General features: G+C 42.1%; 1 protein-coding gene across 8 annotated transcripts in view; it reads left to right on the top strand.

The window, feature by feature from the left end:
* Positions 1-26,344, top strand: part of LOC116315588 (zinc finger protein 665-like) — a 57,178-nt gene that overhangs the window by 26,952 nt on the left and 3,882 nt on the right. Inside the window, exons 3-5 of one of the 8 annotated variants that reach the window (XR_005613518.1) lie at positions 8,829-9,038; positions 23,166-23,284; positions 23,900-24,124. Coding sequence is in view for 3 of the 8 variants with exons in the window: in XM_031733926.2 (XP_031589786.2) it covers positions 8,829-9,082 (254 nt within the window). In the remaining 5 variants the exon portion in view is untranslated. Of the gene's footprint in view, positions 1-8,828; positions 10,753-15,837; positions 16,074-17,300; positions 17,330-21,543; positions 22,393-23,165; positions 23,285-23,899; positions 24,786-26,344 lie in introns of those variants that run through there. The other 7 variants (XR_005613517.1, XR_005613520.1, XR_005613519.1 and 4 more) reach the window with 7 other exon arrangements.

Raw genomic sequence — 26,344 nt, 5'->3', positions numbered from 1 at the left:
TAGCCTACAGCATGAACTATAAAGGAAAGCAAATGATAAAGCTTCCTCACACAATCCCTGAATTCTTACATCCTAGTCTGATGTGTCCAATCAGCAGCGGGCTTTTACTAAATGTGCTTAAAAACTTATATGTGGAAAAAACCTTTGATGCTCCTAACTAGTGACCAAAAATAGCTGCGGCACACTAAGGATGAGAGAAACTGATGAAGCACACAAAGAAATCAGATACACTTCTGTGGCTGTTAGTTCTGCTTTATTCAGTCACTGCACAGCTAATAACACACGTCAGTGCATGAAAACATTATCAACAAACACACAAACTGCATAAAACCAAGAAAAACTGCAACAAAAAAACAGCAATCAGCAGAAAGCTTCAGCCCCAAGGTCTCCCTCTGCTCATGCTCATCAATGCAAAGTGAGCTGAAGAGGGCGCTGTACTCCAAACCTCATTCAGCACACCCAGGACATCTTTCCATTATCTTACTTTAACACTGGTGATCAGGATAAATCATCACATGAAGCTTGTTACAAACTCATGAAGTTAAAGCAGGGTTTACCCTGCATGATGATGGCAGCATCTGACCAATCTGAAAGGGGTGGTTCATGGATCACATGACTCTTACATTGAAAATCATCCCTATGAGTGTCACCTAATCCAGAGATGTTATTGAATGGTGATTAAACATCTATAAAGAACATAAAACTATACCAGCAACTGCAAGACTGATGTTAAAAAGACAAGAAATGAATCCTGCAGGAAATGTTTCAGTGAATCTGCTGATTTAACACACAGTAAACATTTGAATTCTAGTTAATAATTTCATCTGTGAGTGCGCTCTCACTGCTCTGTTTGTTTCTAAGGTCACAGCTGCACATTACAGCTGTGGAACTTTAAACTGGATCCATTTAAAGATTAAAGCTGACTGACAGAGAAGTCTGGAAATCTCTTCAGTTTATCTCAAATCAAAGTGAAATTAATGAGATCGATAGAACAGGTGATCTTCATGTGTGTTTCCAGGAGAGTGAAACAGACTCAGCAACAGCAGATTAGACTGAAGTATAACAAGATGTTGTCACTTACAGCTTGCACTCATAGAACATATTCCCCCAGCAGAGACTCTATTTGATGCTTTAAATAAAAGAATCAGTGGAAAAGCTCAGAACTCAGAACATAACCAGCCCCTGAGCTTTTATTCTCTCACATGCAGACCAGCTGCAGTTTCAGAGTAAAGATTAAATATAAAAATAGAATAAAACTTTACTACAAATTTGATATGTAGGCAGCAAGTACAGAGCCGGTTTCCTGTTTTAGCATCAGACATTAATGCCAATAAAGTAACTCATTGATTGTAAGTTTGTTTCTGGGGGACCCGGTCCTTGGGGTGGACCAGTAAATAAAAATCTAGATTGTTTATTACTTCTTACTGATGCTCACCAGAGAAACTGAAGGACATTACTCAATATTTAACCCCCCCCCCAAAAACTTTAGACGTTCCTATTGTTGCATGGAGGTCCAAAGGATCTTCCAGGAATGATGACCTGTTTCCTGGAGAATTGATTGGTTGGTGGGTGGTGATGTCATACTGGTTGATCTCTAATGTGGAACTGAACCTTTTGTGAGGCAGGTTAGGTTCACAGCATAAGTTTCTTTGGTGATTTGTCCTGGTGAGAAGTGAACCACCTTCGTAGCACAGAAACCCAGGGCAACCCTGAAGTTATCTGGATAACACAAAGTAGTGCAGGGCTCTAATGACTACAGCTTTGTTTAATTATGTAAGACACATCAGTACAGTCCCAGAAAACACAAAAACTACATGAGATGCTTCTACATCCTTGTAGTGTAAAAGTGTTTTTCAGAGGGTCCAGAAAAACAGCAAAATAATATCTATAATATAAAACTTTCACAAAACAAGTCTTCATATTATGCATAATGCGAGAAACACAGAAAAAATCAAACAACAACACAGTAATAAAATGTAGCATAACTAGTTATAGATAAGACTTTGTTTAATCATCATAACAGAGAATTCAGACCTACAGGTGGACTTTCACAGTTTAACAGTGTGTGGCTCCCTCTAGTGGATGTTGTGGAGTATTCTGTTGTCTTTGCTCCAAAGGTTTTTGTACTAGTGATGGGATTTCTGGCTCTTTTTAGAGAACCGGCTCTTTCGGCTCCCAACCGGCGCTTCAGGTTGTTTTGTTGCTTTAATTAATTTATTATTAACAACAATGTAAAATTATGCACAAAAGGAATGAATGTTAAAAAAAAACTGTGGTTTTATTTATATATGTTTATATATAAATATATACACTGGCCCCTAGAGACAAAACACATACAAACTCCAAAACACATTTCTAGCGTTAACTAACCTTCCTAAACAGAGCTACCTAGATCACTTAAATTACACAATTGAAAACATATGTGTATTGTTTGTGTAGTTATACACAAGCACTCATATATATTCAAATAATTAAAAAATAATTAAAAAAAATACTACCACACACCAAATACGGTCGTTGGTACTTCCTGGCTTGTGTAGCCACTAGGTAACAAAAACTCAACACTGCGCCAAGCATCCTGGAGCACTTCTGTTGTGTCTCTAGGGGCCACCGTAAATATACTTTTATTTATTCACTCCACATAAAATGTAATAAATAAATCATATAATACAAAAACCAACTATTTACATTTCAACTTTTAACTTTTTAAATTTTCAGTTTTTTCCTTTTAAACAAATTAAAAGGAAACAACACAAAACACTGCAAACCACAACACAATTAAATATAAATTATGAAAACAAAAAGAAGATGCACATTCTCTGTCATATGGGCCTGCATGAATAAATTTTCTGAATCCTTTATCATCCGCAACTGAAAATAGTTGTGGATGATTAGTATACCTTTCTAATGTGACGTTCTTGTCCCTGGCTCTCTTTCTTTGTCTCTCCCTCCTGCTCTGTTCCTGTGCTACTGCGAGTGTAACTACCGCCCCTCCCCCCTCTTCCCAGCGCAAAGCAAAAGGCTCACGTGCGGAGTGAAGCGGGAAAAAAGTGAGAGAGAGAGGGTGAGAGAAAGAAAAAAAAAAAAAGAGCCGGCTCGCGTCGTTCACTTCAAAGATGCGGCTCTAAGAGCCGTTTCGTTCGCGACCGACACATCACTATTTTGTACAGAGTTTTGGTGTTTCCTGTCACTGTGGGCCTCACAGCACAGTAGTACACAGCAGAGTCAGACAGCTGAAGCTTCTGGATCTTCAGAGGAACTGCTTTGTCGTTAAACTCAGCATCAAATCTCTCTTTTGGGAACTCTAGAGCGTTATTCTCTGATCCTTTATCACGTTGTAAAACATACTTTGGGAAGTAATATATTTCTTGTTTGTACCAAAACAAATACGGATATGTATCAGATGTTTCATATCTACATTCAAGTGTAACTGTGTCTCCTTCAGTAGCAATGACATCTCCTTGTTCCTGGATCACTTTGTCTTCTCCTTTACACTCTGAGGAAGAACAGAACATGAAAAGGAAGAGATGGATCAATAAACATATAAAAACTCACCATTAATCAGGATTACACATTTATTTAAACAGAAGAAGAATGTTGTGTCAGTGATTCCTGAGATTAGGGACAAAACAGGTTTAATTTTCTAAAATATATTTTTTGATTTTTCAAAAACATATTTACATATAATTGTTACACAAAGTTTTGGCTGTCTCACCATGTTTTGGTACAATCTCCCAGGTGTAACATTTTTTAATAATTTATGTTTTTGCTGGAGAAGTGCAAGGTTTTTGTCAACACCGTCAGACACAAAGAAATGCAAAAATATATATTTTAAATTAAGTTGTTTCAGCTATTTTGACTATTAGCAGCTTCTCTATTCTATTGTTTATGCACATATGTTTTCAGAGTAATTTTACCACATTTAAAAGTAAGATTGTTTTGGCTTTTTATTATTAAGGTTACAGTCATACATATTTTCAGAAGCTTGTATTTAATCTGTATAAGAAACAATCATATTAAGCAGCATGCAAATTACACATTTATTGAGAAAATTATGTATTTTTATTGGAAGATCATGAGGGAGGAAAATATATGGTTCTCCAAAAGAGAAAAATAAACAAAAACTCCATATTATGGAGTTGACAAGGTGCTGATGGTGGTGACACACTAGTAGAAAACAAGATATTGTTTCTTTCAAAATGACCATTAAACCTTAACAACCTTTGTAATATCACAAGACACATCATAACAATTCTGTTTTTGCACATGTCAAGTTCTACATCTTAATAGTTCACCAGCAAGTAGCTGCCTACTACTCCTTGATTCCTAAAGTACTCTGTGGTTGTGTGTTTAGACCCTGCTGTACTTTCTCTCCTTTTGTCTCTCTGTGCTTGTTCCCAAAACCTTCTCTTCTGCCTTTTTTCTCTTCCTTTCAGATCACTGATGTTCTTTATTTTTCCCTCTTTCACTCTATTTCTCCATCTTTCCCTTTCCTTTATGAGGAACTCTTTCTTCAACTCAGGCTGGCTGTTAATTTTTTTCTCCTTTTTTGATCCTCCCTGTTCCTTCTCTTTCGTTCCTCTACTGACAGGTTCCCCTTTGCTATTCTAGCCTGAAATGTACCATTTTGTAATTACTATAATTTTTCTGAACCTGATGCTTTTTTACAGATTAAGGATGAATATTCACAACACAATTATGCATTAAGCAATAGAGATGCTATCCGGTCTTTAAGTCTGATGTCATTAGCCGTTTCCAGGTCCAAACTCTGCTGCAGATCCCAAAGTCAAAGGAACTCTGCAGCATCACTGAGAGTTACAAACTGTCTAAATTCTTTCATCTTTAACAAAATGATCTGTGTGGCTGCTCTACCAGGTGTAACATCCAGGCATCCATGAAAACAGAATATATGAAATTTAATTAGTTATAAGTTAGATTGCTTGATTCCACCTAAACATGATATACCAGCTCTGCTATCACTTCCAACATAAATGAAGACAGAAAACTAAACAGCAGTGACTTCTGTAGGGTTACTAAAGTTGGGCTAGCTGGTATATAGTGATGTGCTACATGATCGCTAGCGACACAGCTATGTTAGCATAATATAAACACAGTGAAGCTGGAGGATGAAGGCTAACTTTTTTCCACTTGATAAAAGTTAACGTGAGGGTTCCCGATGGTTAGGCTGACAGTGATCACTGACTGTTTTAGGGGCTTGTTCAGATGTAATAGAACAAGATAAAAAGCATTAAAACATTTTAACAGCACAACAGGCTTAATAAACACAGAGTAGTTTAGGCCCGGAAGCAGGATTCATACATCATCACTTAAAGAACAGCTCTCAGGGCACAGCTAGCTCAGTAGATGCCACATGATCGGAAGGTTGGGCATTCAAATCCAACGAACAGCGGCTATCCTGGATTGGTAGCTGCCCACTGCATCACTGAGTGAATGGGTTAAATGCAGAGGACTAAGCATTTTCCTACAGGATTAATAATGTATACATAAACAATGAGATTCAAGATAAGGCAAATTTGATAATATTTGACACATCTGTGAAGCAGAAATATCAGTAAAATACACAGGAAGTAAATACACAGGAACCTAAATGAAGCTCTTTTTACAAAAAAATAAATAAAGAAATCTTGGATTACATCGACTTTGGTGTTGACGCACTATGGTTGTGACACAGAGTTTTATCAGAAAGGTATGCAATAAATGAAATAAAAACAAAAAAAATATCACAGCAGTGACCTCATGGCATGTGTATCAAACAGGAAGTGGTAAAGGGGTCCTCAGAGTGTAAGCTACCCACAATAATTCCTGATTTTTTTGTACTTTTAAAAAAAATCTGATGGTGTTGACAAAAACTCTGGACACGATATTAATCACTTAAAAAATATGTAAAAATAAATTTTCAATATCATATTTTGATATTATATAAGGTATTGACTTAAATACTTAGTGACGAGAGCCATGATGTTTAATTTTACATTACTTTTAATTTTTTTTCTGTATTTTAATATTATCACATCTGCTTCTGGACAATGGATTTTTAAGGTACTGGTAATGTATTGTACCATTTAAAGTAAATATATATTTATAAAAAATGCAAAATCATACTTTTGTTGTATAAACATTGCCTTGGTTTGTCTTTTAGGCAGTTGGGTTAACACTTGTATGCATATTTTTAACCACAAAATTGGGTTTTATCTGCTGGACATGTTTTGTCCCTTATCTCAAGAATCACTGGTTTGTATCTTACCAAAGAAAAGGTCAGTGTAATCTTCTTGCAGTTAATTCCTGAACTGCCAGAAGAAAGTTGTCTCTTTCATTAATCAGTGAAAAATAAGTCCTGAATATGCTGTCCTGTTAAACTTTATGTCCCAGTCATCCTTAAAAACGGTTCTTCTTTCTTCATTTAAATGGAAAGTTCACACTGTTTGGTGTTTAAGGTTTTAGAGAGCACCTTTTGTGTGCTTGTGAATAACACTTTCACATTGCAGAGCTTCATTAGTTAGCTTACTGATCACAAGAACACCAGCAGAAGCACTTTTTTTTAACAGCAGCTCTTTTCTGAATGGAGCAGTTTTTGTTGTTGGATCATTTTAAAGCTGATTTTACTGCTTGGGAAATGATCCTTTATGTTCTAGAGCATACACTTTAACTAAGGACCCAGCCACAATCATTCAACAGTTATAAATGCAATAACATTAAATTAAATCAAACATTAATTTGATCAAACTGTGGACCTGCTCTACTCAGCAAAACTGATTTTAAAACATGAGTCCAGAGCTTATCATCGTCAGTTTTCTTTTTTGTGTCTCTGTTTTTCCAGAACTCAATGCCATATTCAATGGCCCTGGCACATGAACTGCTCTCAGTGAGTGGAACAGGGGGTGATCCCACTGCCACAGCCTAGTAGCCATCCTGGAGAGGAGGGGAGAGCCTAGGCCCCCCGCCTCTTCATGTAGGCTGCTGTGACCATGGCAGGACGACAGCTTGCAGCTCCAACACATTTATGTGCCGTGACTCTCATTGGCTGGTCCAACGGCCATTGACCCCACAGCCCTCGTGGACCGCACCCTAACCTACTGGGGAGGCGTCTGTGGCAACTGGTGGTGACTCACCAAACCCACCGCTTGGCCCTGCTCCAATTTGGTCGAGTCCCTCCACCAATGGAAACTCTGTGTAAGGCACAGATGGATGATAGATGATAACAAATAAAACAGCTTTCTGAGTTTTCCAGCTGGGGTGGAGAAGGCTAAGCATCAGGCTTTCAAATGAATGAAAACTCTGTCTGGGACTTGGTTGATTAATAAGCTGGTGTGATTGCTGTTGGGGTGTTGATTCATTTAAACTAACATAATCATCCTGGTGTAACCACCTTTCTGTGAGGCTAAGGAAATCGATCGGACAACTTCCCTAATGTTAATAATCCACTTTTCACAGTTTTATTCTTTGGTGCAGTTGTGGGTACTTTTAGAGGTGAGCAGAGTCTGTCACTGCTGCAGAGGAGATTAATTTTCAATTCAATTCAATTCAATTTTATTTATATAGTGCCAGATCACAACAACAGTTGCCTCAAGGCGCTTTATATTGTACAGTAGATTGTACAATAATAGATACAGAGAAAAACCCAACGATCATATGACCCCCTATGAGCAAGCACTTTGGCGACAGTGGGGAGGAAAAACTCCCTTTTAACAGGAAGAAACCTCCGGCAGAACCAGGCTCAGGGGGCGGGGCCATCTGCTGGGACCGGTTGGGGTGAGAGAAGGAAAATAGGATAAAGACATGGTGTGGAAGAGAGACAGAGATTAATAACAGGTATGATCTATTAACACTGAAAATCTGCCCACCAAACATATGTGGAGTTTGCCAGGCAGAAGACTCTCTTGTTTGATAACTGGTTAGCTGCAAGTAAAGTGAAGGACTTTGCTCAGCTAAGAGAATTGGTTCTTTTGGAAGAATTCAAAACATGTCTTCCAGAAAATGTTCTTGTGTATCTCAATGAGCAAAAGGTGGATTCATTGTCTAAAGCTGCTGTTCTCGCAGATGAGTTTGTGTTGACCCATCGCGCTACGTTTTCAGCTGTGCGACGTGAATGTGCTCTGTTGTCTAAACCCGCGAGGAGTTTGAGGGTTTCTCCTAAGCGTCTAACGCGTTCTGATCAGGTTCCCATGACTGTCCGAGAATGCTTTTATTGCCATGATACTGGCCATCTCATTGCCAATTGTCCGTCGCTTTGTCGCAAAGAGCAAACTCACACATTGAAAAAGCCAAAAAGTGTTGGTTTTGTTCGGTCGATTTCTACTCCTAATCCCGTCAGTGATGAACCAGGAAATGACAGTCTTGACAGCAGTTACCGACCTTTCATTTCACAAGGGTTCGCCTCACTGACTGGAAATGAGGAGGATCGTGTGCCGATTGTAATTTTGCGCGACACTGGGGCTGCCCAGTCTCTCATTTTGGAAAGCGCGTTGCCTTTTTCAAGTAACTCATTTTGTGGTGCTGATGCTCTCGTGTGGGGAGTGAAAATGAGTGTGTTGTTTTCATTGTCTTCAGATGAAAACAAAATACAATTCTGACGTTTAAAATCTTGCTAATCTTGACTGTAATTTCTGATGTTTCAGTGGTGCACAGTTGGAGAGAATGGGAAGTGTAATGTGTAATGTAATGTGATTACAGTAAAGTGTTACTTTGGAACACATTACACCCAACTCTGCTTGTAATGACTTATACAGAGCAATATTTTACTGCATCCTGAAAAGCAACCTGTTAAGGGTTGATCTAAGTCAGGTAAATTCTGTCATTTTTCTTTGCAGATCCAGATGTACAGGTACAGGTGGTTTGGTCCTCCACTGGCCCACAGCTGATCTGTCAGAGCAGCTGTTTTCCTTCTGGTCATTCATTCTTTGTCTGGTATAAGAATGAAGAGGAAATTCTTGGAGAATCTTCTTCCTTATACACAAAATATGCTGATGGTCCCGACAGCTACTCCTGTGCTTACGAGGGTCACTGCTCTAACCCAGTGTGTGAGTTTACTTCACAGTGCCACTTAACAAATGATCATCTTTGATCGTCAGTTGTTATATTACAGACAGATTAAATCATGTGAATAAAGTACAAGTAGGAAATATGATAAGTATTGTATATGAAACATATTTAAAGAGAAACCAAGAAATTAAAAAAACATCAAATGATTAAATTGATTGTATCCATCCATCTTATCCAGTGATCTTTGACTAATCCTGAAAGTTATCTTTGGTTGTTTGTAATCCAACAGTGAAACAACTTTGTCTTACTGCTCAACTGCTTCTTAGATTTAATTCACAGATATCAGTTACTGTTGGAACCTGTTGACAAAATAATTTTAATTAAAGTCAAGGTTTCATTTTTTTGAGTGTAGTATTGTTGTAAAGTATGTTGTTATATTTTACTTATTCCTATTCTAATGTGTTTTTCTTAACTTTTACTGTTTTCAAACTTTCCCAAATTTCCCACGTGTGGGTTAAGTCCCACACGTGGGAAATTTGGGAAAGTCAGCGCTCTTCTGTGGAAAAAAACAGAGGCGATTAATTCACTTGGGTGCTAGTGGGTATACTGTCGGTAAGAGACTTTTGCCGTTTTGTTTGGATCATTTGTCAAACAAAATGGCAAAATGGCACTGACATGTTTGCAGCGCCAACACTGTTTCTGTCACACTACAGGTACGTGCCCGTGTCTGGTGATATGACTTTTGAAAAAAAAAACAACACAATTCTGCACCATCAGCTCTGCCTCTAATTGCCACTGCCATGCCTGTGGCACTCTGCTCTCTGTACGTCGCCATATTAATAATCTGAATAGCCTTCTTGTTGAGTGCCTCAGGTCGTACCAAGCCATCTCCAATGAAGGAGTGAATCGACTCAGGCACTGTGGGTAGGTGCCCATTTTTAATGTGTTCTGTTGGACTTTTTTAGTGTGACCATGAGTTTTAATAGAAGAATTGATCAAGCCCTAGATCGACTGCGCGCAGGGCAACTGATCAATATTGTTGGTATATTGAGTGTTTGTTTTAGCTTTGTGATTTTGAATGGTTTCATAAAATTGATATTTTATTGGGTAATATTGTAATCGATAATGTTGTTTGTGTTTTTCAGCTGTGCTGTCTCTGCTGTCCTTTTTTCGTCCTTTTGATTGATTTGGAATTTTGTTTTGGTTAGTCCGTCCAGCTGTAAAGACGGTTATTGATTGGGAGTGAGTTGTGTAAGGGCGGACTAACCTCCTTTTTTGTTTGTTTATTTGTTTGTGCCACTTCCCCTTATATCCCAGATTACAGGTCATGCATAGTGCTGCTTTCCAGCTGTGCTGAGACCCGAATTGTTTGCGGTGCGTGCCACAGGTAAATCGATTGCAGTGTCGCTAAAAGGGGTGTAACGGTTTGCAGTGTTGTGTTATTTTTCGCACCATTTGTGTGGTAAGTCTCATGTGCAGCTGGGATATCAGCAGGATGTGTTGTAAGTCCTGTCTGGAAATAACTGGGAATTTGTATGTCTAATTAATGTAATAAATAAATTATCAATTTATTTCTTTGCCCTGTTTACTCATCCCTTGTCCTCGGTTACAAATATCAACATTTCTAAGTTACATTTGAATGGCAGCTAAGATAAAGTTGAAATCATAGCATTACTGACCTACAGGGAGTGCAGAATTATTAGGCAAATGAGTATTTTGTCCACATCATCCTCTTCATGCATGTTGTCTTACTCCAAGCTGTATAGGCTCGAAAGCCTACTACCAATTAAGCATATTAGGTGATGTGCATCTCTGTAATCAGAAGGGGTGTGGTCTAATGACATCAACACCCTATATCAGGTGTGCATAATTATTAGGCAACTTCCTTTCCTTTGGCAAAATGGGTCAAAAGAAGGACTTGACAGGCTCAGAAAAGTCAAAAATAGTGAGATATCTTGCAGAGGGATGCAGCAGTCTTAAAATTGCAAAGCTTCTGAAGCGTGATCATCGAACAATCAAGCGTTTCATTCAAAATAGTCAACAGGGTCGCAAGAAGCGTGTGAAAAAACCAAGGCGCAAAATAACTGCCCATGAACTGAGAAAAGTCAAGCGTGCAGCTGCCAAGATGCCACTTGCCACCAGTTTGGCCATATTTCAGAGCTGCAACATCACTGGAGTGCCCAAAAGCACAAGGTGTGCAATACTCAGAGACATGGCCAAGGTAAGAAAGGCTGAAAGACGACCACCACTGAACAAGACACACAAGCTGAAACGTCAAGACTGGGCCAAGAAATATCTCAAGACTGATTTTTCTTTTCTTTTTTTTTCTTTTTTTTTTTTTGTCTGTCCCATTTGGTTCTTAAGCCGTCAGAATTGTTGTCTGAAGACCAACAAGGATACCAAATGGATTTATTTTGCCAAATGGATCATCATGGCATTGCCGTATTGGTCCATTTGATCAAACTTTGTTATTTTTATTTATTTTATTTTCAGTTGTTACAGATGGGACAGACATGACTGGGGGATAGGAAAGGGAGAAAGAAAGAGAGGAAGGAAAAGAAAAACAGAAGGGAAAAGGGACAGTGAGAAAGGGCACTTACAAAGACAAAGAGAAAGAAAAAAAAAAATCTCCTGGATCACCTGTTGAGAGAAAAAGGAGAAGACAAGCAAAAAAACAAAAAAAAACAAAGCAACATACTAAACACAACACCATCACATTAATCTAGCTGAGTGTGAACAGCAGTAAATACTAAATATTGAATGTTGTTGTGCAGCACGCAGGACAGACAGCGCACAATGTGCTTTGAAGTAGCAGCTAAGAAAGGTGTAGTTTGTCTACGAACAGTGAACACCCGTGTGTACACCTGTGTGGATCAACAGCTTGTATACAAAAGGTTTCCCCATGTAACGGTCTGCTAGAGGGTGTGGAGGCCCATAGCCCCGTCCCCCAGGGCATGAAGCAGGCATGGAGGAGATCCAGGCTCCAGACATCCAGAGGCCCCAGAGTGCGAGAGCCCAAGGAGTACCACCGGAGGGGCATCCGTGCCACCTTCCTGGGAAGGGCTGAGGAGATCCCCAGACGAGGGGGTCACCCAGTAGCCACGGAGCAGAAGCCAGAGGGGCTGCACCGGCGTGCCCGCCCGGCTCTGCCGGCAGCCAGCTGTGCCAGAGTGAACCGAGTTGCAGGCCCGAGGCCGGAGGCCCGAGGGCCCCTTTGCTCGGAAGAGGCCTGACCGAGCGACAGGCACCAGGCCCCGCCAAGTAGCCACCGGGAGTGAGCTGGTGCATACCTGAGCGCCCAGCCCCGGACACCAAGAACCACCAATGCACCAACCCCTGAGGGCATCAGTTACCAGCAGGGAGTGTGGTGAGGGGAGATAGGCCTCCACACTTGGAGGGCCTGGGAGTACCCAGGGAGGTGGAGTCTAAGACCCGACCTGACATATAGACACAGACAAACAGGCACACACAGACATAAACATGCTTTCCCACCCTCATGCACACATATACAAACACTCAGCACTCACCCAACGTAGGGACAGACATACATAGACATGTACACACAATCATACTCCCCAAACATACTCTATGCCCGGGTCCAGGTACCCTCGCCCCAGAGGGGAAACGGCACCAGACCCAAGATATGTGACCCTTTCCCCGGGGTGGAGGCAAGCAGACCGCCCCAGGCTCCGTGAAGCGGCAGGGGAGGCCAATCGGACGGCCAACACCTCCTCCCAGCCCCCCGCCCCGATGGCTAGTAGAGAACGGGGGTGTGTGAAGACCCCATACCTCCCTCCTCCCGCTCATGTGTAGTGTTGCTGCGTGTTGTTCTAAAGTGCATTTAAAGCTGCGCATCTTGCGCTATATTCACACGGCTCTGTTGGTGCCTGTCTGGTTGCTCGAATAAAATATTTAATCTCATTTTGTTCATTGTTCAATAATCATGTTTTTATTTAAAAAAAAAAAACAATTAGATTGAGCAGAAGACAAACTTTATGTACATTAGAACTTTTCACAGTGGTCACTATTCAACATCGAAGAAAAGGGCGGTGTGAATGTGACGCCTGAGTAACCGCGCTTTATTACGCCCAACAAAACACCTATGCCCTCAATCCTGCGCACTGATATCCTTCTTGTAAACCCGAATTTTGAATCCGAGTATGGGTTACATTTCATTAGAGGCGCGCCGACATTTTTTTTCTCCAAGAAAAAGTGAAATCTTTCATCACTTTTTCTCAAACAGACGTCAGAGCGACGGAACCACGCACCGACATGACCGCCGCAGAAAAACAGCGGCAGCTGGCGCAGTGACTCTGGACAATCTTCTGACTCCCGAGATTCATCCACGTTTTAAAACTGGCTTGAAGACGCATCATATGAGTCAGTGTCAGCGTGGAGCCCCGACCTCCCACCCTCACAACCCTGGACCAACGACAGGGACGAGGAAGAGGCGGTTCTCTGGACATCGATGCATCAGAGTGGGCATGGTCACCCTTTCAAAACCCAGAGAAAACACAGGAACAACTTTGTGTTAAAGATGATGACTATGTATATTTATTTCTTTAAAAAGTCAAATTATTATTATTATTTTTTTAAAATGCAAGTGTCACGGCTGCCGGGACGAGCCGTGTGGTGAAGGAGGAAAGGACCCAAAATGCAGGCAGTTGACTGGTGATGAGAGTGACAGAACAGGCAGTGAGGAATGACAAATGACTGGAGAAACCTAAACTGGGAAAACTAAATGACAAACCTGAGAGCATAAGAAACAGGGTGCGGGGCAGAGAGACGCAGACAGAGGAACTGAACACCGTGGAACACAGACGAACCGGCAACAGGCAGGAGAACACACAGGGCTTAAATACACACAGCAGTAATCAGGGAATGAGAGACAGGAGGGCAACACACCTGGGAGAAATCAGAGCTGACGGGACAGGGGGAAACGTAAAGTGAACACACTCACATGAGACGGAGACCTTCAGGATAAAACAGGAAACTCAGACACAGAACCAGACAAGACACTGAACTAAACAGACAGATTCACAAGCAGACAGTGTGACACCACAGACAGACAGAGGGAACACAGAAGTGGGACCAGGGCAGGCACAGAACAGAAACCTAACAAATGGAAAAATCATAATGGAAAACATAATCAGAATAAACAAAAGCATAAAGAAACACAAAACACTGAGTCGGCAGACTCAGGACCATAAGAGCAAGCTCTTATATACAGGGAGTGCAGAATTATTAGGCAAGTTGTATTTTTGAGGAATAATTTTATTATTGAACAACAACCATGTTCTCAATGAACCCAAAAAACTCATTAATATCAAAGCTGAATGTTTTTGGAAGTAGTTTTTAGTTTGTTTTTAGTTTTAGCTATTTTAGGGGGATATCTGTGTGTGCAGGTGACTATTACTGTGCATAATTATTAGGCAACGTAACAAAAACAAATATATACCCATTTCAATTATTTATTTTTACCAGTGAAACCAATATAACATCTCCACATTCACAAATATACATTTCTGACATTCAAAAACAAAACAAAAACAAATCAGCGACCAATATAGCCACCTTTCTTTGCAAGGACACTCAAAAGCCTGCCATCCATGGATTCTGTCAGTGTTTTGATCTGTTCACCATCAACATTGCGTGCAGCAGCAACCACAGCCTCCCAGACACTGTTCAGAGAGGTGTACTGTTTTCCCTCCTTGTAAATCTCACATTTGATGATGGACCACAGGTTCTCAATGGGGTTCAGATCAGGTGAACAAGGAGGCCATGTCATTAGTTTTTCTTCTTTTATACCCTTTCTTGCCAGCCACGCTGTGGAGTACTTGGACGCGTGTGATGGAGCATTGTCCTGCATGAAAATCATGTTTTTCTTGAAGGATGCAGACTTCTTCCTGTACCACTGCTTGAAGAAGGTGTCTTCCAGAAACTGGCAGTAGGACTGGGAGTTGAGCTTGACTCCATCCTCAACCCGAAAAGGCCCCACAAGCTCATCTTTGATGATACCAGCCCAAACCAGTACTCCACCTCCACCTTGCTGGCGTCTGAGTCGGACTGGAGCTCTCTGCCCTTTACCAATCCAGCCACGGGCCCATCCATCTGGCCCATCAAGACTCACTCTCATTTCATCAGTCCATAAAACCTTAGAAAAATCAGTCTCAGTCAGGAGGTAAGTGGCGGAAGTGACGGCGGTAAGGTAAGGACCCATGTTGTAGGTGACATCAGACGCCGGAGATTTGGCGGAAAAAAACAAAACAAACGAATGGTAGCCTAGAATTTAACAAAGTTTCTTTAATCTTCAGTATTGCCAAATAAACTAACCAACTGTCATATAACTAACAACATCTGCCCTATCATCTCTAACACCCTGGAGGGCAACGAGGAGAGTTTAGACGCTCTCCAAGAATACATCGACCGGTGCTTCGAAGATTTAGTAATGAAGAAGGCCCAGAGCATGTCTTCCCGCCAAAACTGAGACGCCATCATCTAAAAGATATCGCCCGGCAGACTCCCCGGCACAACATCGCCTGCCGGCAAAGATATCGTCGACATCCTGGAGTCAATCGATAGCGATTGTCCAGTTTTGATGCGAGGCTGTCCCTGGTGGAGATCTTACACCGGGAATTTCAATCTCTAAAAGAATCCCTGGAGTTCAGCCAGAAGCAGGTGGAAACACTTGCTGCGGAAAACGCCACGCGGGACTCGGTCAAATCTCTAACCGAAAATGTGACCCAATTAAACTTAGAAAATAAAAAATAAAAGAGACCGTTATGGATTTACAAGCCCGTAGCATGAGAGATAATCTTGTGTTTTCTGGTATTCCAGAGTCTGCGGAGAGGACCGGAAACGACCGTGAGAAGCTTTATTAAAACCCACCTGAAGCTGCCGGAGGACACGGTGAAAAACATAGGGTTTGAAAGAGTGCATCGCATCGGTGCTCCGAAGACAGGAAGCGGGAGACCGCGTCCTATTGTGGCCAAATTCGGCCACTTTAAGCAGAAGGAGCAGGTGAAGAGTCGCGGCAGAGAGCTGAAAGGAACAGACTTCAGCGTGAACGACCAGTTCCCAGAGATCCTGGAACGACGCAGGGTCCTGTTCCCAGTCCGACGTAGTTTTATTCAGAAAGGCTCCCGGCTGTCATCGCCGTGGACCGGCTCTCACGTGGACGGACAGCTCTACCGCGACCCCGGCATCACTCCATGGCTGTATTGACCGCACACCAGATAAGAATCCGCTACGCTGTTCTCTTCACTCACACTCTCTTGTATTAACTTTTGCTTAACTATGTAATATCAGTTTGCTAATTTAGTATAACGTCACCGTCACTCTCCGCCAATGCTTTAATTGGAATGTTTCCGTTTTTTCTTTTTCCCTCTCTCTCTCTTGTCGCTCACCTTGCTCTTTGGTTTCCTTGCTTCTCTTTTCTTTCACTATGTCGATCACCTGTTTCCCTATCCACCCACAAACGACACTGTCTATTTCTACATGCTCACTCTGCACGATCACGCACACACATGCGTTTAAAGGCAACACATTTACAACAGCCACACAGTGCACACAGATATAGGACACACACGCACACATTTGCTCATTTTAGTTATTATGCACACACATAGTCAGACCTATGGAGCTTCACGCTGCGCATTTTCTTCTCTTTATTTACAAAAAAAAAAAAAAAAAAAAATATGATGTGTTTCCATTTTCCTCACCCGTCTAAGCAAGACACACAGCATATGTCATTAGCCACAAACACACAACTATGGGCACGCTAAGGTTTGTCTCATGGAATGTGCATGGAGCTGGCTCTAGGGAAAAAAGGTTAAAAATACTTAACCAACTTAAAAACTACAGGCAGATGTTGTTTTATTACAAGAAACCCACATGCCTATCACAGGTTTGAATAAACTTAAAACACCTGAGTTTCCTAATGTGTTCTCAGCCTGTTATAATTCTAGACAAAGAGGAGTAGCAATTCTAATACATAAAAATATTAATTTCACAGTACTCGATACAGTTATAGATCCAGAGGGCAGATTCCTAATAGTCAAACTATCTATACTTAACCAAAAGCTAGGTATTGTAAGTGTATATGGTCCGAATGTTGATGACCCTCATTCTTCCACGGTTTTTTAGTGCACTCTCCGAACACCTAGATTGCACAGTCGTTCTTGGGGAGACCTCAACCTGGGACTAAATGAAGAAATGGATAGGCTCAATACAACAGGAACTCAGCGTAATTGGCAGTCCACAAATATAATCAAACAGTATATGAGCGACTTTGGTCTTTGCGATGCATGGCGCTTCCTCCACCCTAACAGTAAGGAATATTCTTTCTTCTCACATGTTCATCACTCCTACTCGTCTGGATTATTTTTTGGTCAGCAGCTCACTGCTGAGTGACATTTCAGACACTGAGATTCATCCTATAGCTGTCAGCGATCATGCTCCTGTATCTTTAACACTAATGCAGAAGAATAATACCACACCAAGTAAAAACTGGAGATTTAATACATCGCTGCTCAAAGATGAAGAGTTTATCAAATACTTTAAAAAGAATGGACTTCATATTTAGACTTTAATGACATTCCTGGAACATCAGCATCTGTCCTCTGGGAAGCAGGGAAAGCCGTGATGAGAGGTAAAATAATCTCTTTCTCATCACATAAGAAGAAAGAAGAAAACAAAAATATTCAAGAACTGGAAAAAACATCAAATCCTTAGAAAAAGCCTATGTATCACACCAAGATCAAGAAATATTAAACAATTTACATAAAACAAAACTAGAATTAAATGAAATTATTAATAAAAAGACTAAATTCTTAGTACAAAGACTTAGCCTGCAAAATTATGAACACGGTAACAAATCCGGACAATTTCTTGCTAACCAGTTAAAAATCAATAAAGAAAAACAACTATATGTGCTGTTAAAGATTTATCTGGGAATACAATATATGATCTTAAAAAAATAAACAAAATTTTTAGGGATTTCTATGAAACTTTATATACACCACAAATAAACCCATCTAAAAATGAAATTGATCAGTTTCTGGACAACATAACTCTTCCAAAATTACTAGACACCCAAGCAATGGCACTGGATTCGCCACTGACGCCAGGTGAACTCCAGGAAGCCCTGATAAGTATGCCCAATAATAAGGCTCCAGGTCCAGACGGCTTTCCTGCAGAATTCTACAAAGAATTCTGGACGCTTCTAGCACCAGTTTTTTACAGAATGTTGCAGGAAATCAAAGAAAATGGCAGACTTCCATCAAATATGAACTCTGCAAATATCAGTCTCTTACTGAAACCAGGCAAAGACCCTGTATATCCCTCAAGCTATCGTCCAATATCCCTTATTAATGTAGACCTTAAAATAATCTGCAAAGCTCTCTCAAAGAGATTAGAGAAAATGACCCCCCTTTTAATTCATCCTGACCAAAATGGTTTCATAAAAGGTAGGCACTCATCAACAAATACACGTAGATTACTTAATTTAATAGACTACTCATGCAGTAAAAACATTGAAACCATAATATTGTCTCTTGATGCAGAAAAAGCATTTGACAGAGTTAACTGGAAATTTCTGTTTGCAACTTTACACAAATTTGGTTTTGGAACCTCTTTCATCAACTGGTTAAAAATATTATATAATTCCCCAACAGCTTGTGTCAGAACAAATGATCAAACATCCTCCAGCTTCTGTCTCCTGAGGGGCACCAGACAGGGATGCCCACTCTCCCCTTCACTGTTTGCAATTTTTATTGAGCCACTAGCAGCAGCAATTAGACAGAATTCAGTGATTAAGGGCATAAAATGCAAGAACGTGGAACATAAAATCAGCCTTTATGCGGATGATGTGTTACTTTTTCTCCAAAACTCACAAACCAATATCTCTGGGGTGATTGCATTGATAAATTCTTTCTCAAGAGTCTCAGATTATTCAATTAACTGGTCAAAATCTACAGTTCTTCCGATTAATTGCTCCTTCCATAATTCTTCTCCTACACCACTGCAATCTGGAAATATAAAATATTTAGGTATTAATGTCTCTCCTAAGCTTTCAGAATTAACTAAATTAAACCACATCCCACTTTTAAAGACAGTAGAAAGCGATCTGGCTAGATGGAAATCTTTACCCATATCACTCATGGGAAGGGTTGCCGCTATAAAAATGATGGTCTTGCCAAAAATAAACTATTTGTTTTCAATGATCCCAAATAAGCCATCACAAGATTGGTTCAGATCTCTAGACTCATGTATTTCTAAATTCCTTTGGAAAGACAAACCCCCACGTATCAGCTTAAAAACATTACAAAGGACCAAGGATAAAGGAGGATTAGATCTGCCTAACTTTAATCACTATTTTTTAGCCAACAGGCTTCAGTTCATCTCTAGATGGTTTAAACACACCTTCTTAGATGAGCCCTGGCTAGATGTAGAACAGGCACTATGTAATAATCTGGAAATTTCAGACCTACCATTTATCAGTTCAAACATCAAACGACATGAGTGCTTTAAAAGCATCAACATCAGCTCTTCTCTGACAGCATGGTGGGAGTTTCTAAAAATGACAGCGTCCTCATTAATCCCATGCAAACGTACACCTATCTGGAACAACCCTGACATATTACAAAACAATAATATGATAAACTTTCCAGAATGGAGTTGTAAAGGAATTAAATACTTAGAACATATATTAGAGGGAACAGAATTTATTCCATTTGACAGGCTAGCTACACAATATGGGATCAACAAGAAAAGATTTTTAGAATATCAACAAATTAAATCCATAGTAAAAAAGAGATTTAACCTCAGTCAAGCTGAATTACAAACACCACCAAGTGCGGTACACTTTCTTACTCTTAAATCCCCCAAATTATTATCTAAAATATACAGAACACTTTCTAAAATAGATGAATCAATATCCTTTCCTATTGCAAAGTGGGAAGCAGATTTATCAGTAAGCTTAGACCAAAACTTCTGGTCTCAGATATGCTTAAAAACCTTTAAATTGATTAAAAATCCCAGTCTGCAATTAATACAATACAAAATACTACATAGAGTGCACTATACAGGTCATCGGATGTTCAAGATGGGCTTTACATCTTCCAACAACTGCTCACACTGTCAAGGCAATACACCAGACAATTACATCCACGCCTTTGGTTCTGTCCACCAGTGCAGAAGTTTTGGCGCGAGATATGTGAAGACTTATCAAAGTGTCTGAAATGTAACATTCCAGCCTCCCTTTAGTGTGCTTGCTGAGCAACTTGGATGAGGTCACTGCAGAAATAAACACAGCCCACATTGTTTTTACAGCCCTATGCATTGCCAAGAAAATGGTCCTCCTTAACTGGAAAAATAAAAATAATCTTAATTCTAATCAATATAAAAACCATTTAATAGATCACATTAGTCTTGATACAGCCTCTGCCACCACATTTGATCAATCCCTTTGGGCTCCTTTGATCGGCGTCATCACCTAGTGGGGGTGGGGGGTCATGGTTTGGTCCTGCCTTCGCTATTGTGGTTGATGTGGAGGTTGAGACGGGCTTAGGGCGCCAGGAGAACCCCTAGAGACGTTATCCCTGGAGGGCTCAACGAGGGGGGTTGTGGTCATAACCTGGTGAGTGGCTCTGGTCGCTCTTAGAGGGTGTTCTCCTCGTGGCTGCGTACAGCGGGGCTGGGGGATGGTTTGTACTGGCGGACGTGGGTTACTGGCCTGGTAGCCTGGCTGCCCTGAGTGGATCCGGGGCAGGCGGGGGCTTGGGGTTGGGGTGCTTCGTCTCTGTGATGGGGCTCTGGCTGGGCCTTGGGGCTTCGGTCCCTCGTCGGTATGTCGCCGAGGTTGTGGGCGGTGGGTGCAGGGGCTCAGCCCTGGCGCAGGAGGCCTCTGGTGCATCGGCCCAACTGGGGGACTCTTCAACTGGCAGGGAGGTTGTTCCATCCTAGCAGAAGTCCACTCTGCAGGTGGGGGAAAGACACAGGAGAGGTGGAGAATAAACCTAACCTGGGTGTCTGTTGTCTTGTGTAGTCTGGAGATGATTGAATGTTGGGGTGGGTATAGTTTCCTCTGCGGTGGGGTGGGGTGGGCTTCCCCAGGTCCTGTAGGGCTTAGTGGTGCTGCTGCCATAGGCCCCAGTCTGGATGGGCCTGGGCTCCCTTGCCTTGGTGGGTACTAGAGGACGGGGGTGCCTACTGGGGTCAGCCGGGGAGCTGGCCCTAAGGAGGGCATTTTGCCCCTCCTTCTTTTCCTCCCATCCCGGCTGCCTCCCTCTTCCCACTCCACCACACCCACTCACACAGGTAGGGCCTTGGGGTGCGGGTGTGTCACCAGGGTGCAGGGGAGGCATTCCCCCCCCCCTCTGTCCCCTTCTGGCCACCTGCGCCTCAATTTTATTTCACAACTTAGACATCCACATTATTCACACTCTCATAACACACACACACATATATATATATGTAGGGCCTTGAGGGTGATCAGGTTAACGGCGTCCAGAGGACGGTCTGTGTATTCAACCCTACCTCTGGCGCCGGTGCCCACCTCTCAATTTTAAATCCATGTAGACACTGAGGGTTCTCGGGAGGGGCCGTGCTAACACCTGCTGCTCTCTGGCAGCAGCACCATGCCCTCCCTTGTTTTAAAAAGGTTTTGATCACAAATCACGCATTTGAATCAGCAGGTAGAGAACTTTACTTTTCCTACCACTGTCTGTGCCTGATATTGACATCCCCCCTTATCACCGGTTATCAGTGACGCTCTGCTCTCTCGTGAACTAGCAAAAGTGCCAAATACAGTACAGCACGCCTGAGGGGGTGACTGGGGAGCGAAAACAGTCCCATTATATCACTACTATCCATCCATCAATCAATCCGTGTGTAGTGAAGTAGATTTGGGGTAGGCTTTTACATGATGTCCGCGAATGCAGCACTAACATCCACACCTGCTGTGCTTCTCTACCACACGGAGGCACTTGGCATTCTTTTCCCATCAAAGGTGGCCGATAACGTTAGGCGGCTAAGTGGTTTGATTTCTTCAGGAAAGCCGCTCATTTTAGTATTGCCCCTTAGACAGTGGATTGTGCAACACTGCTGCTGTGTTGTTGTAGCCTTGTTGTCATTTGGCCTTGGCCTTGACTGGCCTTGACTGACTCCTGGTTTTATGGTCTTTTACTCCAAATTGTTTGATATATTTTAATCATGCTTTTATAAGGAACTACCTTAGGGTGTATTTGTCACGTTTATATCTCTTTTACTGATTTGTTTCATGTTTTATATGTTTTGTTGCTTTGGTGGAGGTACGGCTGCTCGTTGTGGGACTAGGCATGTGAGGTGGAATCGACCCCCCCGGATGTATGAGAGTGTACACAGCGGGAATAGGTAGATTGCACCATTTAGATTGCAGTGTGAGTGACAGTGAGGTTTGCAGTGGAACTAATAACGAGCCTGTGGGCTTTGGTAGCTAGTGTAAAATCCACATTGGCTATAGAAATCTTTCCTGGGGTGTAACTCCCTCCCCAGGTGGCGTTGTCAACATCCCTTAGTCACCTTCACTGGTTATCCTCCTCCGTGCCACCACACATGCATCCATTAATCCATCAATGCACCCTACATCTGTTAAATCTACTAAATCACCATTGTCATAATGAACCCTTTGGAAGACCCTCTGGATCCTGCGTTTAAATGAGCACACCACATCAGATGTTCTGTGAGCCACTGCAACCAACTTCAGTGTAGTGTTTTCAGTAGCCTTCAGCTTTCAGGTTCGTTCCTGTGGATCCACCTCCCAGTTATTAAGATTAGTCTTACAGTGTGGGCTGGATTAGCTGACCCTGAATCCTCCCTTAGTTGCACTGCAATTGGCCAAGAGTGCTGGAGGCTTCCCATGATGCACTGACTATTTCGTCTTTACTCACCTCGTTTCATCTGCTGCAACCGGTTGGGGTGAGAGAAGGAAGACGGTGAGGAAAGCTGGGCATCACTGGTCAAGAACTGCTCCAGAATCTAATTGCCACCTCCATTCCTGAAAGTTAGAGCTTTTAGCAATGAGGGCAGCGCTTTATGAAAGATTTTGAGAACATGTGTACTATGCCCTCTGCTGTTTATACAGTGAATAATTTATTAATACTGTGTGTTTATCCTGTGCATTCTAGTCAAAAGCACCTAACTGAGACATTCACACGATGGGGTGAGCAACAAGTGTCCAGAGCGCAGCGATGAAGACAGAGTGGAAGAAGTTTGAAGGAAGAGGAAATGCTCTCTTACCCTTTAGGTAATTGCACATTGGTAAACTGAGACATATGTGAAGCATACAGTGGGTCTGTGTAATGGCTTATTGGGTAGAAACAGGGTCTAAACCAGGGATGTTTTATACAATCATACTTCAATTATAAATGTCTTGTCGTATGTGGGAGCCAAATCTTCAGCCCTGCTGAGAAACCATGTAGGCAGTGTTGGGGAGTAACAGAATACATGTACCAGTGTTACATATTTAAAATAGAAAATATGAGTATTCCGTTACAGGTAATGTTTAAATAGGTAGTAATTAGAATACAGTTACTTTGTTGAAATTAATCGAATACACAGCGGTCATTTCTGGTTTCATATGTTAGGCAATCCCTGCCTTGATTTAACGCAGTCGGGCGTAGGTTTAGCTCAGTTGGATGAGCATGTAGTTATATATCGCAGACTGAGAGTACGACTCGTGGCCCCCTTTTTAAAAAAAATCCATTTCCATCTGGGATGAATAAAGTTTCTCTGATTCTGATTGCCGGAACCCCAAACAAAACAGGCAATAAGAGGCACTAATGTAAGCATCTGCTAATCAGCATTAGTGCTGGCTGCTTATGTTACTTGCTTTCGTGCTTGTACTTACCTTGTCTCTCAGTTTCTAGTTCAACCCCCGGATCACGCTCGCAGACTATCGCTGCTACCTCAGTTCAACAGCTGGTCTCTCCTGCCATAATTGCCACCACCTCTCAGGTTCGGGCTTTCTCCCATGCTGTTCCACATGCCTGCCTCCCTGCTTCTCCGCCAGGACCTCCGGACTCGTCCTTTCACAGACTCACCCGGACCTTGCCTCTCCCTCAATCTCTCTCCACCTGCTGACAAAGTAAGCGAGAGCAGTACAGCCCTGGGATTGTTTGCCTCCACGTCCATCCGGCTCACTGTAACTCTCTTCTCCTGTACTTGTAGTGCCTTTCCCCTGTCAGACTCTGGATCCTCACGCCCACACTCCTGCTCACTCACAGCTTGGTTTCATAGTTTTAAATCCATGTGCATAGTCAAGTGTCACAACTCTAGTCGTTATCACAGTTCAACTTAGCCTTGTAAATAAATGTCATTATAGTGATATTCTGTTTTCCCCAGCCAAGAGCCCTTCCTAGTTTTCTCCTGCTCACAGTAGTGTTTCTGCCCTCACCTTTGTACATATTTCCCCAGTCACTAGTGTTCATGTGTAGTTTATTCTCACATTGATATTTTATCACTGCATTTAGTCACGATATCACATAACTTGTATGTGAAATTTCCAGATTCCTTCTTTCTGCATCTGAAATGAAAAAATTGACAGAATTGAATCATAAAAACTACATGAGAGCAGTGATATGAGTGATATTGACTATGTGCACGTTAGCATATGCTACTGTCACGGTTCGGCATGGCAGACCGTGGGGGGTGCAGGGAATGAGGACCCAGGCGCGGTGCTCTGTGTGCGAACAGTGCGTTTATTTACAGTGTATGGTATAAAACAACAGTAAATCCCCGTGTTTCCCAAGACTCCCGTGTCGTGTCCTCCTTGTGCTCTCTGCTCCCGTGTCTGCACTCCCGGTGCTCGCTGCTCTTCAGGCCTCCCACGCTCCTCCTGCGGGAAACAATAGCGGCAGCTGTCAGGACACTAAACAATAGCAGGCATGCACTAAACAACTGGACCTAAACTGGGTGACTAACGTGGAGTCTCACACAATGATCCCACGTCGGTGGGAGCGCCAAGACTCTCTTAAGTAGCTCCCCCGACGAGGCCTGATCAGGAGCAGGTGTGTGGCTTTGGGTGTGGCCAGTCCCCTAGCAGGGCCACACCCACCAGGCCTGAAGGCGCCTATAAACGAGTGCTCAGACACACACACACACATACACATACAAGCAGGGAGAACCAGGGACAGCAATACAAAATATATATTATAATATTAGGCCATAACTGCTCAGGGATCCTGGGTCGCTCAGACCCAGGACCCTGACAGCTACTTCCGGTGCAAAAACTCCTGTGTGGAGCTTTGTTTCCGGTGTCCTATTCGCGCCTTGTTTACGGTCCAAAACAAGTTAAGCAAATGAATGAATCAAGCGGCGATTTACATTTCTATAGATGTCTTGGGCATTTACCCAATATATGAGTAAATGATCTTCATGGACTTGTCGATATTTTTCCCCCACGCCTCAGAGCAAAAGAGAAAAGGGATTCAAATGTTATATTTCTCAGCTGTCCCTCGTTTATCGCGGGTGTTATGTTCTAAAAATAACCAGCGATGGGTGAAATCAAGTAGCCAATTTTATTTTTTGATGCGTGGACATCGTGGACATCCAGTACTGCACTTCAGAGTCACACTGCTAGCAATCGATGCAGCGATTCTGTACTGTACAGGAGAGACGTCACGGAGGAGATCGTCTGCAGCGATCAGGACGCAGGACACAATGTGACGTAAAAATAAGCATGAAAACTTGCACTAAAAAATCCGCAAAACAGCGAGGTGAAAGGTGAACCACGTTATAACGAGGGACCACTGTAATTTTGAAGGTAAGTCACAACATACCCTTCATACATACTAATGTATAGAAACCCTTACCAGCAATTGTTCATTTTTTGTGTGGCTTTTTTCACGGTTTGTTAACATGCTGTGTAGGTGTGGACATAACGGGAAACATCTGTGACTGTTGTTCATCTGTAGTTTGAATGCTGAACATTTGCCTGTTTAAAGAATAAGACCAGTCACTATACAGAGATGTGCTTCTGAATGTGGACGATGTGTCTTATGCTGCAGTGATGCAGTTCTGCTTGTGTTGAGTGATGCAAACAACCGATCGATCTAAACTCTTTAAACGTCAATCACATGGTTACCGGTTACCGGCTACCGGCGAAAATAATGGACGAAATCGGGACGGTAAGCCAATTTCTGTCTTAGCGCATTTGCGCCACTGTGTGTTTTTGTGGTCTTCTTTTGCGGCTAATTTAGTGAATTTTGGTCTGATCGTGGTGAAACTTGGTGTGTGGAGTCAGTGATAGCTCTGGGAGCTAACCAGCCTATCTTTAACCGGTTACATGAAGTCTGAAGAATTTCTG

The sequence above is a fragment of the Oreochromis aureus genome, linkage group 6, assembly GCF_013358895.1.
Source record: "Oreochromis aureus strain Israel breed Guangdong linkage group 6, ZZ_aureus, whole genome shotgun sequence".
NCBI classification, from domain to species: Eukaryota; Metazoa; Chordata; class Actinopteri; order Cichliformes; family Cichlidae; genus Oreochromis; species Oreochromis aureus.
Note: the sequence above shows the minus strand (reverse complement) of the source record. Positions and strands in the feature narration are given on the sequence as shown.